This window comes from Protopterus annectens, chromosome 3.part1 (genome assembly GCF_019279795.1).
Source record: "Protopterus annectens isolate FY-2018-M chromosome 3.part1, PAN1.0, whole genome shotgun sequence".
Taxonomy (NCBI): Eukaryota; Metazoa; Chordata; order Ceratodontiformes; family Protopteridae; genus Protopterus; species Protopterus annectens.
In genome coordinates, this window is record NC_056732.1 from 576,864,668 (window position 1) to 576,880,092 (window position 15,425).

The 15,425-nt window shown below is 37.7% G+C and overlaps 1 protein-coding gene across 1 annotated transcript in view; it reads right to left on the bottom strand.

The window, feature by feature from the left end:
* TBC1D5 (TBC1 domain family member 5) overlaps nucleotides 1–15,425 on the bottom strand; it is a 1,986,766-nt gene that overhangs the window by 1,970,860 nt on the left and 481 nt on the right. The window contains exons 2-3 of the mRNA XM_044066237.1: nucleotides 15,142–15,231; nucleotides 12,718–12,792 (exon numbers count right to left, since the gene is read on the bottom strand). Of these exons, the coding sequence (XP_043922172.1) occupies nucleotides 12,718–12,792; nucleotides 15,142–15,231 (165 nt within the window). The remainder of the gene's footprint in view (nucleotides 1–12,717; nucleotides 12,793–15,141; nucleotides 15,232–15,425) is intronic.

The following is a 15,425-nucleotide window of genomic DNA, read 5'->3' on the forward strand; positions in this document are numbered from 1 at the left end:
TCCTATTTATAAACTGCCTTCTTTGATTTATGAGCTTACAGAGTAGGGAAAACTAAATCAAAATAAAAGAGATTTTGTTAAGAAAACATTCATTCCAGCTCTCTTACATTAGTTTTTGTGTACATTAGAACAATACAGGACTATAGAAGCTTTGTAAAAAAAATATGCTCCCACTTACAGGGAAGTGTAAAAGGATCAGACAGACAAGTAAAAGAGACAGCAGATGAACTAACAGCTGTACAATTTATTTATTTTTATTTATTTTACATTTGTTGACCGGGAAAGTCCGACTAAACTCCACAGAGCCTGCTTTCAGCGGAGGCCCGGGGAGAAATGCTCCAGAAAGAAAAAGAACACTAATGCCACATGTTCAAATTTGAGTAAGAAACCACTTAGATACATATTTTAAAAATACAGGAAACTGCAGTTAGTATTACTACAAGAACATTCACAGGAACAAGAACTATAAACTTGCAAGGGTTGGGAGGAAAAATCTCTCAAGCTCAAGTAAGTCTCCATGTAGAAACAAAGATAGGGGAAGACGCCTTTCCAGCATGCATGGGTGTCAGGTCCTCATCTACAAAACATCACTGGAAATGACATCTTAAAACAAAGAGGTTACATTATAGATTTATGTAACAGAAAATTGATTAAGGGATCATTAAATGAAATATTAGTCATCTCTGAAGCATTATGCAAATACAGTGTCACAGACCCAGGACAGTATGATTTAGTTGAGTTATTAAAAACACCAAAGCAAGAGAAGGCTCAGCTAATTTATTGCTATCAGGATATTTTTGTTAAACATAAGAATGATAGTGGACAAGTCCCTGACTTTATTCTTAAAGTAAGAGGCAGTCCCAAGAAACCTATAAAAACAATATCCAGTAAAGAAAGAGGCAGAACAAGCAATACTGAATACCATGAGAGCTGTAGAAGCTCAAGGGGTAGCGAGAAAAGTTAATTCACCAACTAACAGTTCATACTGGCCTGTACAGAAGCCAGATGGAAGTTATTGTCTTACTGTTGATTACAGAGAACTTAATAAGCTGATACCTCGTTCTTTGCAATAGTAGGAAGCATGCCTGATCTTAATGCTCAGATTCAGGAAAAAATTAAAATTTTCTCCACATTAGATGTGAGTAATGGTTTCTGGAGTATTACTCTAGATAATGACTCACAATGGAAATTTGCTTTTACTGTAGAAGGCCAACAATATACTTGGACAAGAATGCCTCAGGGCTTTCATAATGCTCCAACAGTTTTTCATCATGTAATGCAGGAAATACTAAAACCACTAGAATGTAGACTTTCTATTATTCAGTAAGTGGATGACATACTTGTAGGAACAGAAACTGAAAAGCAGAACTTACATGCATTAGCAGAAATTTTCCAAGCAATAAGACAATCAGGATTAAAACTGAACCCTAAAGAGAGTCAGTTTATGAAAGATTCTGTTACTTTCTTGGGTGTCACAGTATCAACAGGACAAAGAAGCATTAGTGAAGACAAAAAACAACTAATCAGACAGTTACCAATGCCAGTTACTGTCACAAGCCTAGGAATCTTTGGATTCTTAAGGGAATGGATACCAGATTATGCAGGAAAAACAAAAACATTTGACTGATATGCTTAAAGGAAATAAAAAGCGAGATAAACTTCTCAATTGGAATGATGAGTCACTAGCAGTTTTCTCTAAGGTCAAGGAAGAACTAATTTCTGCACCTGCTATGGGTATCCCAGAAAGAAATAGAGAGTTCATCATACAGTTTGGACACAATGGTCTAACTATGATAGCCATAGTATTGCAAAAAAAGAGGATCTCAGTATCAGGTTTTGGGTTATTATTCCCGAGCTACGAGTCCAGTTGAGAAAGGAATGAGAGAATGTGGGAAGCAAGCCATCATAGCAGAATGGTGTACTGAAGTAACATGCCATATGATTCAGGGCTCTCCAATTGTGCTACAGACCAAACATACTCCAGTGAAATACATGTTAGAAGGAAATCCAAAGGGCATGAATAATGCATGACTTGGTAGAATCACTGCAGGTTTTGCAAGTCAGAAAGGAGGAGAAATCCCTTAAATTAAGTTTTTATCAAAACTGTTTAATTACCAAGGGGAATCTCATGAATGTCCTGACTTGGAAAATGGGGAGAAAAACTATTGAAGGAGCACCAAAATTGTACATAAATTGAGCCTGATTCTGGAGCTCTGAAATAGGGTGTTTTGTGACAGAATGGGTAATATACAATGCAGAGAACAAAGAACACAAGAAAGGTAGTCTCCCAGGGGGGATGCTCAGCACAGAGAGCTGAACTAGAAGCAGTTAAACAAGCCTTGTTATTGTCCAGACCTGTAAACATTTATACAGACAGTGAATATGTAGTCCGAGTCTTAACATCATATCTTCCCATTTGGACAAGGAGAGGTTTGATTACAGCTGATGGTAAACCAGTCAGTCATCAGGAAGTGTTGACAGGAATTTGGAGTTTGATAAAAGATGACAATCCTTCTACAGTGATTATAAATAAGGTCAAAGCTCACACCAAAAATTAGGTACAAAGTCAAGCTAATAAAATAGTAGATCAGCTAGCAAAATAAGGGGCTCGACTCCAAAGAAACTTAACCAATACAAAATGTACCTCAACACTGGGCATGGGAAACAAATGACATGGAAGAAAAACAAATAAGGGAAATGGTACAAAATATTTTGAATAATTGCCAAATACAAATGGACTTACCTCTAAATCCTTTACCTTTACATTGTACAGCTTACTTTTGTAAAGATCAGTGTACAGAGTATGAACATAGAGTGGAAAGTGAGGTAGGTAAAATTACCCAAATCCAGTGTGATGTGATCATCATAACACTTACTGTATGTGGATCAACAGTGATAGGAACAGTCAGGCATCATTAAAAAAGAGAAAATATAAGAATATGAAATAATACAAGGAAGTGAATGGAAATGGGTTAGATTTCCAGAACCTTGGTTGGTACCAGGGGAATTCAAAAAGGTCCTTTACATAGGGTACAAACAATTGAGCCTAAAAAGGGAAACATTTTGTTAACTTATTATCATAACTTCCTAGGTCATCCAGGAAGGGAAAGACTACAACAAATTGTTAGTTCTACATTTAAATGAGAAGGAATGACAACAGACATGCAAAATCATATAGACAGATGTGTCACATGTGCCATGCACAATGTGGGAAAACGAAATAGGAGAAAATAATATAGACTCCCACAAGCATTGGGTCCCTGGGAAAGGGTACAAATGGATTTTGTAGGACCTCTTCCAACAGCACCAGGAGGGTTTTGTTTCTTACTTACTTTGATAGATGAATATACTGGATGGGTGGACACTCATCCAACAAAAAAGGAAGATGCAAACTCAGTAGTTAGAATAATAAGTGAAAGGATCATCCCAACATGGGGAGTGCTCCGAGAAATACATAGTGATCAAGGGACTCACTTTACTGGAAAAGTGACAAAACAAATGTGTAAAATGTGGGGAATCAAGCAAAGGTTTCATACTCCTTACCATCCTCTGAGTTCTGGAAAAGTCAAAAGAACTAATAGAACTCTGAAGGAAGGATTAAAGAAAATGATTTCTGAGTATGGGAATCATAAGGTAAAACATTTACCCAACATTTTGATTAAGATGCAAAATTCTCCTCAGGGATGTGGGTTAACTCCCACATGAACTAATGATGAGTCGACCTATAAATTTAGAAGCAGGAGAAATCCCTTATGGAATACCATTAGAAGAAACAAAATTGTGGGACCAGCTCCAAGAACAAATGGATTTGGGAATTGAGGGAGGTACAATTGGAACAAGGAGATCTTGTAAAGGTCGTCCAGTTTGGAAACGCAAGTAAATGGGATTCAAAATGGATAGGACCCTACACTGTTACCAAAGTGGGGTTAGTGGCTGTACAAATCGAGCCATATAAAAATCAGCCACCATAAAATGGTTGGATTCATAAAGATCATGTTAAAAGTTTAAAATGGAGGGGAGAAAACTGAATAACATATAAATGTAATAACTGATATAAAGGGACATCAGATACAACTAATAAGAACACGATTCTTTTCTCTTCCAACAAATATCGAACATGAAAATCCTGATATTAATCGTGATCCTGACGAATTTTTACACCTCAATACAAGGAAAGGTGGACTTCAATACCTTTACCGAATCATTGCAAATGTCCTCAGAAACCCTGAATGCTAAACAATGTTGGATCTGTGCTGAGATACCACAAGATGCAAACAGTGGAATTCCATTACGACCTATTCCAGCTACCCTTCTGGAAATGTTGAATCTCACAAACCATGACTATGTTCCAAACATGACTCTATCCCAAGGAACCATCCTTTCTTCAGGCTTGTTCATACAAATGAAACTGCTGATGTTTGTTTACGAGGAGAAAGAACAAGTAATCACCCATTTATTGGGAAAAGTCCTTGTAGTATTATTTATGCTACCCAAAATACCAATGAAGAATGTTTTGAGCATCTTAGTAATGAAACTTGCTGGACATTTAAACAAGCTAGAATTACACATTGGGTTACAACATGGATGGATCCAATTCGAACAGGCATGTATTACATATGTGGCAATAAAGCCTACAAATGGCTTCCTGAGAACTGGACTTGATTGTGTTATTTGGGACATGTAATTCCATCCATTAGACATACTACATTGCCTAATTCTAATATTAGAAATGTTAGCTTAAAATGACATAGTGACTTCAAAAAATGGATGTATGAAATGATGTCCTTGCATGAGTATCAATCTTTCCATTCTATGGAGCAGGAAAAGCTATTTCGGAAATTAAAAATACTGGCAGGTCTATTAGAGGAATTAAAAGTTACCATAAAAAATGACTGCCAGAAAAACTATAAAACTACATGGCATCAAATGTTGTGCATTGCTAGGAGAGGAATATTGTACTTATATTCCTGATGATGAACCTGAAATCAGGACACACCTCAAAATAATTGAAGAAATTGCTCAAAAAGCACAAATAGAAAAGAAACATGGTTTTCTTGGCTGAGTGGTTCTATCAGTAGCTGGAAAGGAAAGATAATACAGCTTATACTGGCCATAGTTGGCATTTTAGGATGGATCAGCCTAGTAATTGTTGTCATCAAGTGTGAAATCGAATATGTAAGATGACAAGCAGTATAGGTTTTAACAGTGGACCAAATGCATCAGGTACAAAACATCATACAGTTTATGAAGTACTCTATACAAATGAAGCTTGATAATATTCACTGAATAAAATCAACAAACATGAGTTCTCATGTCTGTTCAGGGGGAACTCTGTTATAGTATTAGGATCTCAAGCAATGTTGAGCCACTAGCTTACAGAAATCTTCCCTGAGCAGCATGTGTGAACAATCTTTTATATGAATGCCAGTGACTGAAAACAAAAATACAAAGCTGCATGGAAATGCAATGCCTGGCTAAAACGGCATCAGCCAAGATAAGATAGTGCTTATGAATAATTCCTCTCTTTATCAAGGCATAATTATTAATATAAATAAATATTTATATTGAAAATAATTCTTCTAATAATCAAATGTCAGACAACAGATGCAAACTAGTTATAAGACTTCACAGTGTTTTGTAGAATTGTCAGCTCAGCCTGCTCTTAGGATAAAGATATAATGGAAAGGTCACAGCAGCCTGAAACAAGGGTCACACACTGATGTATTGTAACAGCAGGAATGGCTCTTCTATTAGAAGTTGTATAAAAACATGTATTAATCAGTACTTTTCTATTTCTATCAAACATTCCTAAACTATATGTGTAAAGAATGCAAATAATGTAAAATACATGATTTGTAAAATGTACATATATGCCATAAACATCAAAGAATCAGGAAATGTATATTATTCTCTTTCATCCATTATCTATAGAATGAATGACAGGAGCAAATGTTGTGCCTTGCATATACATGCTGCAAAGCTGCAGATTTTATATGAAGTTTTTATTAAGCTTTTGTATTGTACTACTTTGTAAGTTGCAAACTTTCATTAATTCTGAATTATTCAACAGTAGCAATAATGTAAACTGCAGCTGTAATTCATTTATTTACATTTGTTGACCGGGAGTGTCCGACTGGATGTAGGTCCATTTTCAGCGGAGGCCCGGAGAGAAAAGCTCCACAGTTAAAATAAACAGACAGTAGTTACATTGGATTACATAGCGATTAACAATTTAACATAGCAATTACTTACAACATATTTACAGATGAACATTTTACAACAGTAGACAACTAGAATATTTATCTGTGAAGTACATAACAGACATTAGCAAATGTTACAATAAGAAGTTCCTGCTGTATAATAAGTACTAGGCTTATGAGCATCTGAGCTTGCTATAATCAAGGTAGTTAGTGGAGTGGAAAGAAAGGTAGTGGTTGGATGGAGTAATAATAATAAATACTCTTTAGAAATGTTATGATAAGACAATTAAGCAGGAAGAGCATATGATGACAAAGCAAGATGAAACAAGAAATGATTACTCTATACTTGTACACCAAAAAAGGAAAACTTGTTGTTTAGCAATAGTCTGCTGTAGCACTTTTAAAATAACTTGTAAAACAACTTTTAAAATAGTTGTATGACCAACTTAGGAGACACTGCATGACACGACCAACTTAGGACACAATGTATATCTAAAGAGGCAGGACTGATTGCATTTGTCAAGAACTGTATAAAAGTCCTGTACTCATTGATTATTCAGTCAGTCAGTCAGATACATGATTTGTCAGTCAGATACATGATTTGTTAATCAGCCAAAGTAGCTAGTTAAGGAATAATAAAAACTGTACTGACCCTGGGATGCCTTGCTTTGCTGATCATTTATTATTCTTGTTCTAACTGCCTGTATATTTTCCTTATAGGTACAGTGCTTTTAGCTATGTTTACACTTGTACATTCCCATTCAGCACACTGTTGAGACCTTTTATGATGAATTGTTTGCATCTGCAGACTCCTTATTTGCACTAAAAATATTTGCTAATGGAACAAAGTAGCTACTAAATTTCCAAGTGGAAGAAAAAACAATTGCAGATTTCATGCAGAATGCAACAGACTTCTCATGGATTAATTGCTTGCACCTGTTTGCTCCCCATCACCAGCTAAAAGCATGTGCTAAATGAAAAATAAGCAACTAATAACGTTCCGGTGCAAGACAACACTATATTTCTTACACTTCATCTTTTTCCTTGTTTTAAACTCAGGAAATTAGTCTAGACATTCACCTCTATAAAAACAGGGGAAATCATCTTTTATACAGTACACAAGTAGTTGCCGACAAGCTTCCTCCTCAATTCCTTAAACCTACAGCAGACTCTATCACCTACCAGTCTCCATTCTTATTAATCAATCTATTAAAGAAGGTACTGTACCCAAAATCTGGAAAACTGTCTATATAATCCCCCTTCACAAGGGTGGCAACTCCAATGATCCCACTAACTACAGACATACTGCTATACTTTCCCCACTATCTAAGATTCTAGAGAAATGCATTCACACCCAAATACTTAACTTCCTCCTCCAAAACAACCTCCTAGCCTCCACCCAACATGGTTTCTGGCCCCACCACAGTGCCTCTACAGCTCTTTTATCCTATACCCACTCCACAGCTGAAAACAGGAACAATAATCTAGTCTCATGTCTCTTCCTAGACTTATCTAAGGCATGTGACACAGTATCACACCCCAAACCTCTGCCTAAACTATCTAACCTTAACCTGTCCAGCTCTACATTCTCTTGGTTTTCTAGTTATCTCACTGATAGGCATCAATCTGTCAGATGGCAAGCATCCTGCTCTTCTTTCCTACCCATATACATACAGGGGTACCTCAAGGCTCTATTCTTGGACCTCCTCTCTTCAACATATTTATAAATGATCTCCACTCAGCATACCCTCTCTCTACCATCATACAGTATGCAGATGACTCTGATTACTTCCTCCAACTCTATCTCACAACTTCAGACACACAAGTAATAGTCTTTCCTTCTTGTTGAAAAATGGCTAAATGATAACCAGCTTATCTTAAACCCCAAAAAACTAAGCTACTCCTCTTTCTCCCCAAAAATAATGACCACCTTAAGACTACCTTCTTAATCTCTTCACAGAACAATACCACCATAATTGTAGACACAAACTCAAACTTCTGGGCATGACCACTGATGACCAGCTAAAATTTGACATGCACATACACCAAGCAATCAAAAAAAACTAACCAAAAGCTGGGCCTGCTCTACCGCAACTCTAAATACCTCTCTGCTGAATCCAGACATTCCCTTGCACAAGCATATCTCCTTCCCAGCCTCTTATGGATCACCTGTACTCACCAACCTCCAATCCTGTCTACTCTCCAAGTTAGAACAAACCTATAATACTAATGCATTTTGGCTTTTCCCAGTTGTCTGCGAATGATTGGCAGTGGATTTTTACAGTGCCGAGTTGCCAGCCCAATGGCCAACCTTCAAAGACGGCACACCCATTCATGCTCGCACCTACCTGCATGTCTTTAATCCAATCCTACCGACCATTGCTACAATGGCTTGAATTCCCCCACCTTCTAAAATTATCCCAACTACAGCTAACCCACCTCATACTAAATAAACCCACTGCCCGTCCCGCTCTCACCAACTTAGTTTGCTACTATTTACCCCCTTGCTTTCTTCGCAGTTCTGAGAAACTCCTTCTTGAAACATATACACCAAAAATGAACATAGGCAATCTCCTTTAAAAATCATCTATAGCTAAAATCTGGAACAACCTCCCCTCAGATCTACGAAACATGACACAAACTAACAGCTTTAAAATGCAACTAAAACACTTCCTCCAGAACAGTTGGTTATGCCCCTGTTAGCATCCAACCTGACCACTTGCTGCCTCCACCTCATTTACCTAATCTCAAAAATTCCTGACTGCTGCTAATACCATACTCCCGTTTCTATTTTTTCTTTCTTTTTCCTTGTCAAATCATAGATTCTTCTTATGTGATATCTCTGTATATATCAAGAATCATGCTTACTACTCTTTTTTTTGTCTTGCTTATTATACTTTGTAATTTAATTGATACCTAATCTGTGTAAGATGTTTAATATTACTGTTGGAGCTTTTCTCCTCAGGTCTCCACTGAAAATGGGCTTGTGCTCAGCTGGACCAACCCGGTTAACAAATGTAAAATAAAAAAAACAAATAAATAAAATAAATAATTCTACATACAATACAATCACTACACTTTCACAGCCCTTCAACAGCTTAAGATCACACCATTATGTCAATTTTAACTTCTTTCCAGATGTTCTCATCTTTTACAGTGTAATGCCATGATACAATTAAGAAAAAGTGCTTTTGTACTTTATCATCAATATAATATACAATAGCCAATGATAAAACTCCTCCCACCTCATATTTGAAACACATCTGATTGAACAGATTTAAAATACAACATTCAATTTACATTAATATTCTTGCAAATATTAAGAACAAAAATGTTTTACTTACTGAAGATCTGAAGAATTAACTGTGTCCAAAGTAGGGTTTATACTTTAGAGTCCCTGCACCAGTCAGCAAACTTCCGGTCATTTTCAACCAATACTTGCCAAACTGAAGTTCTTGCATTAGCTGCATTTAATCAGACTGATGCCTTACAGCTCTCCTACATATTCACTGATTTTGCATCATTGCTGATCTTCTTCCTGATCATTTTGAACTCATAACACAAGCTTCTGGTTCATGATTATTCCAATCACCTCTTGAGTTTTCAATGTCACTGAAGCATTTTCCTTTACAAAAAAAGAAAAGGTTTCCCTTGCAAAGTTTCTCTACTGGCTTTATTACTGAAAGAAGTTTAAGAAACTGTGCTGTCTTCAGCCTGCTGGGTCACCCTGTAGCAAAACATTTGTATTTCTTCCTTGGCTTTTTTTGCATACAATACTGATCGATTCTCCAGGAAAAAAAAAAAAACATTCTGAAAACAGCTGGATACAGCAACTCCAATCCATTCCTCGATTGCTATGATTATCTTGTTTCTCCACTGCCTAGACTACAGCAAATAAGCATTTTCCACAAACACAATGTTGTTTCCAATTTTTAATACATTCCTGTTCTTCGGTGGTGCAGCGGTTAGCGTTGCTGCCTCACAGCAAGAGGTTCTCCGGTTCAATCCTCGGCTGGGGTGCCTTCTGTGCGGAGTCTGCATATCCTCCCTGTGGTTGTGTGGGCTTCCTCCGGGTGCAACAGTTTCCTCCCACATCCCAAAGACATGCTGTAGGTGGATTGGGATACTCTAAATTGGCCCTAGGTGTGACTGCGTGCATGTGTGTGCCTTCCATGGAAGGTTGGGCGCCGGGCTGGCAACTCGACACTGTAAAACTCCACTGCCAATCATGAGCAGATAGGTGATACGTTGTGGTGACCCCTAACTGGGAAAAGCCGAAAGAAGAAGACTACATTCCTGTTCTGCTATAATTTTGTCAGGAGTAGCTGTATACACTGGTAAGACTGCATCTCTACTAATATAGGTCTCATCTGTTTTCTCGTGCCCATATTTGGAGTATACATATAATGAACAGTCAATTAATAAATCCTGCTGTACAAAACTATTATGAAAGTCCAAATACGCAGATGGATTGTACTGCAGTCTACTTCCAGCTCCTCTGGTAAAGCAGAACATTTCAGGTTGTCTGTGTTTCTTGTCTTCTAACTCTACATTTTCAAACAGGTCTTCTTGAGAAGCCTCCTCTTCAGACAGTCTTTCCTTCACTTCAGTCTCTGACTTCTACAGTTTTATTGGCTCATCTGAATAGCTACTTAAAGCTTCTATTTTGTCCAACCTTTGTCATTTGACTTTACTTCTCCACTGTCTCACTTAGTCTAATTATTTCTGCGTGCACTTGTCCTGTTTTTTCCTCTAAATCACTAGAAGCTATCTTTTGCAATAAAGGTGAAATGTGGACTGCTTTTTGATGAAAAACTACAACAGTCTTTGCAGCCAGAATTTGTTTCTTCTCCTGTTCTACTGACTTTCTCTTACTTTTGGAAAATATTCCCTTTGCTGACATCCAGGCAGTATTTTCACTAGCCAGTAACCAGATTTTACCCAAACGGATAACTTTTACTGGCTTTTTAACAATATCTTAGTTTTCATATCAGTAAAGCTCTAATCTACCTGCTGTTCCATGTGCCGCTATCTTAGAAGTCCACAAATAAATGTGGTAAGAAAAAAATCTTCATTTGATTTTCATCTGTTACTATAGCCACACGCAAAGTACTGATGCAAACAGTTTTATGAATTTAACAAAACCTTGAAAAAGGACAACTGTTTTTAACTTGTACACAGTTTCTTCAAATCCAGAGTGAAAATGGACATTTATCGCTGTATAATTTAAACTAATACAGGATAAACCAAGCTTTTGCATTAAGCACTTTACATTTGAGCGGATATTCATTAATAGCATTTCACTAAAATATTTACTAACTATACAGTGGGTAAGGAGTTTAACTAAAAATAACAAAGATGTACTGCAACATATGAAAAGGGCCTGGCTCTACAGCACAGACAGAAAAAATGCTATGACCCAGACAACCCAAGTTGAACTAGCAGATCAAGCACTGGAAGAGCCAAGCAATGTAGATTGGGAATGACTGGCCAATGCTGGATTATCCATCTGGGGGGAGAAAATACTGACAAGGTGGGCTTGGTGCTCTCAAGCTTGTGATGACAGCTACTGCTGCATATGTGAAGGAACATATGTGTTGATGGTGTAAGATAGGATGCCCTTGTGGTGATGCCTATGCTGATAGCCAATGGAGCAGGGTTAGGGCTCAAATAGAAAATTCTCACTGTCTGAGCATATGAAGGCTTCCCTTCAGGATCTCAGAGATAGGGTGGGAAATGGTGTGTTTTAAGGCTACAAGGAAGGGCTGTTGGCTCTTTCATACAGAACCTCAGCCGTCAGTCAGAAAACCCAGTAATGGTGGTGGATAACACATCTGCCTACCAAATGGCTATACAGACGTTTGTTGGTCTAAAGATGGCTGGATATCTCTCTCAGTATAAGGGCTCCCCCACCAGTCAGCTCTCATCTGAGGTGGTGATCACTGTGTCAGTGTCAAGTGAACAAACAAGCTGAGCTCAAAACCCACTGCAGGAAGGCTGATGGTTGGCAGGAATGGAGGCAAAAAGCACTTGGAAAAAATATGAATAAGGGTATGCTAAAATGCAAATGGTATCATTAAAGCTGAAGATAATAGCTGCATATATATTTGAGCCCACATGCATTCCTAGCATATCTTCCCTACAGTACTAATATACTTGGTACTGGATATTTCAGTAGAGTGACTTGTTAAATCAAATATCACAGAAATGCATGTTTCTAATTTTACCAATGCAAAGTGTAGAAAAGTACAAGACAGTTATCAGGTGGATTACTACTCGGGAAAGGTAAACATTACTGAGCATTTATGTAATAGATACATCACTGCATATGGTCTATGACATATTATTACCCCTTTAAAATGCAAGTATACCAATTACATATGTAAAATATAAACATCACACACACACACACACACACACACACACACACACACACACACACACACACACACACACACACCTCTATTGCAACACAGCAAAAGTCATAATACATAAGGGAAAATAGACAGCAACTCACTCCCTCATCCTGTGAAAGTGGATTGTTGACGATTAGGTCTTGCTGGCCAGCAGCTTTCCGTGGATTTGTTATATGCTGTTAGACAAAAAATGTTTTGAATTAATATCAGGTTCTTAAAGAAGTCCAAGCAATAACAAATACAAAGGCCAATTCTTACCCTCCCACTTTCCCCTCACTAACATAACTCAAGTTTAGGAGGATGGAAATCCTTCTTCCACAGAGAAACTGCTAAGAATAAGAGATAGTGTCAACTAAGAGCTCAGTCTGGGGATATAACATATTGTTTGTGTACCTGTTGAAATGGCAAACACACTAGTAAGGTAAAATAGTAAGTTCACATAATGCTGTATCATCTTTTGTACTATGTGAATCTCTGCTATGCAGGACTCATACCAGCTTGTGTGTTTATGATGACTTCTAAAATATTTTCTTTTAAATAGGTTGCCCAACTGTATAAATGCCACATGAGCTAAAAAAACAATCGGCTGCAGAATAATCTCCCATTTTAAGTGGGAAAAATGGAAAGATTACTCCCCAGTTTTAATCTAGAGGGATACAGGCAGTACATCCAGTAATTCATGTGACATCACATCTGCATTACAAATAAAAAGATGTACAGAGATGCAAATTGAAGACCTTTGACTTACTAATCTCATCAAACTGTTTAAGACCCTAAGCACCTGCTATTCTCCCACAATGACTCTTCTTTTCCTTGCACTGTCCTAGGCATCCTTCACCCACTCAGATGAGCTAGATTATATTACTGACCTACGTAATATATTTAAGAGCCCCACCATGCTCTCCATGAAGAACCATTTTCCTCAAATCCTAAAGAAACCCATCTACAGCTGCACCACTATCCCCATCAACTATTCTGCCCTTCAGTTTTAAATGCACCATTCCACTTACTTCCCTACCTATATGGGGCGTCCAAATCATATCATTCCTCTCTCTTCTACAGTATGCATGCCCAGATATCTGCTGCCTCATACCCTCAGTTCTTCACTATTTTGGTAACTCTTTGCTGCAAACCTTCTATCAGTACAATTTCTCTGCCTCCGTATGACCTGTATAAATAAACAATGTAATCCAGATAGAACATTACAGTCCCCTGCAAAATGGAAAGATAATCTCAGCATCCCTGAAATAAAATACCTGAACTACACACCTAGCATCCTGTTGCCCCTTACCTGAGTTTTCACCCTACAGAGCAAAATTCAACATTGAGACAATTATGATTCAAAGATCCTTTACTTCTACTGTACTTAGGATTGCCCACCCAGCTGGCATATTTTTCATGGATTCTCAAACTTCAGTTAAAAGCCTGCACACTTTTGACCTTGAACTATAGCTACCATTTGTCAAGCTGCCTCAAGTTGATAACTGAAAATGATCCCTCAGCTGTGATGATAACAATCATCTCAATGTCATCAACATATAAGATGATCTTACGATCTAACTCCATACTGGGCACACTCATGCCAAAAAGGGCTGGTCATAGCATTCGGCTCTAATGCACTGCATTACTAAATGATGTCTCTTAACAGCACTCTCCTAAATTACATCATCTGCATCTGTTCAGTTAGCCCAAGTACTGATCCATTTCATCATTTTATGACCCATACAACACTCTTTAGTTTCCTTAAAACCTCCTATGTAGTATCAAAGGTCTTGCAAGTATATGCACACCACATCCACTTCTCCCATCTGCCTACCTCAGTGATAACCCCCAAAGAAATGGATCAAGCTGTGCTGGTAAAACCTCTGCTGTCTGAAGTTAAGCTGTTGGCAGCAGGATCGGCATTTAGCAACTCCACTAGCCCTGTTCCATGGAATCCTTTCTTTAACCTTCCCCTGCAAATGCAGTGATAATGGCAGGCTTGTAATGTGTGTACTACATTATTGTGCTATTTTTATTTATGTTATTTCTCCTTTGTTGCCTAAGCTAGTCCCATCATGCTGGTGGCCTTTTTCAGGGGAAAGACTAGGCAGTAATTATATTAACTAAGGAAAATGTGGCCAGGGCACAGGAAAAATTCACCTACTCTTTTTCATGAGTGCTTCAAGATCTTTTACATCCACCTGAGATACCAGCAGCTCATGCAGATGGGGCCTGCGTTTAACATCTCATTCAAAGGGCACAACACTCAGGAGGACAGCTCCCTCTAATGTTGCACATCAGTGTCAGTAATGAAAACTTAATCTAATCACCTGGAACAGGATTAGAAACCACAGTCTTCTGATGTGTCAGCACCAAATCAAGTATGCTACCTGTTCAACCACTGACACTACTACATATTCCCAATACCTAGAATATAAAATTATTATTATTACTATGGTATTATGAGTAAACAGTTCATTCAAGCATATTTTGTGAGCAATGGAATGAAAAATCATTTTACTAAATGAAACATAACTACTCACTGTTTCCTTGATCTTTGTGTATTCTGCCCTTAATTCATCTGTCCTCTTTATCCACCGGCTTCTCTCTGCAGGGAGAACTCCTTGGCACAGCTGTAAAGGAATACTTTCCGTCAGTGATTTTTAATACAAAAATTTTCAGGAGAGACAAAAATGTTACAAAGACCTACAGACATAATTCAAAGTGAAAAGAATGTCTGTGTGTGTGTACTATTTTATGCTAAAGCACACTGCTTCAGAACACATCTCTCCCAACTAACAATAAAATATAGCCCTATTTAAATGTA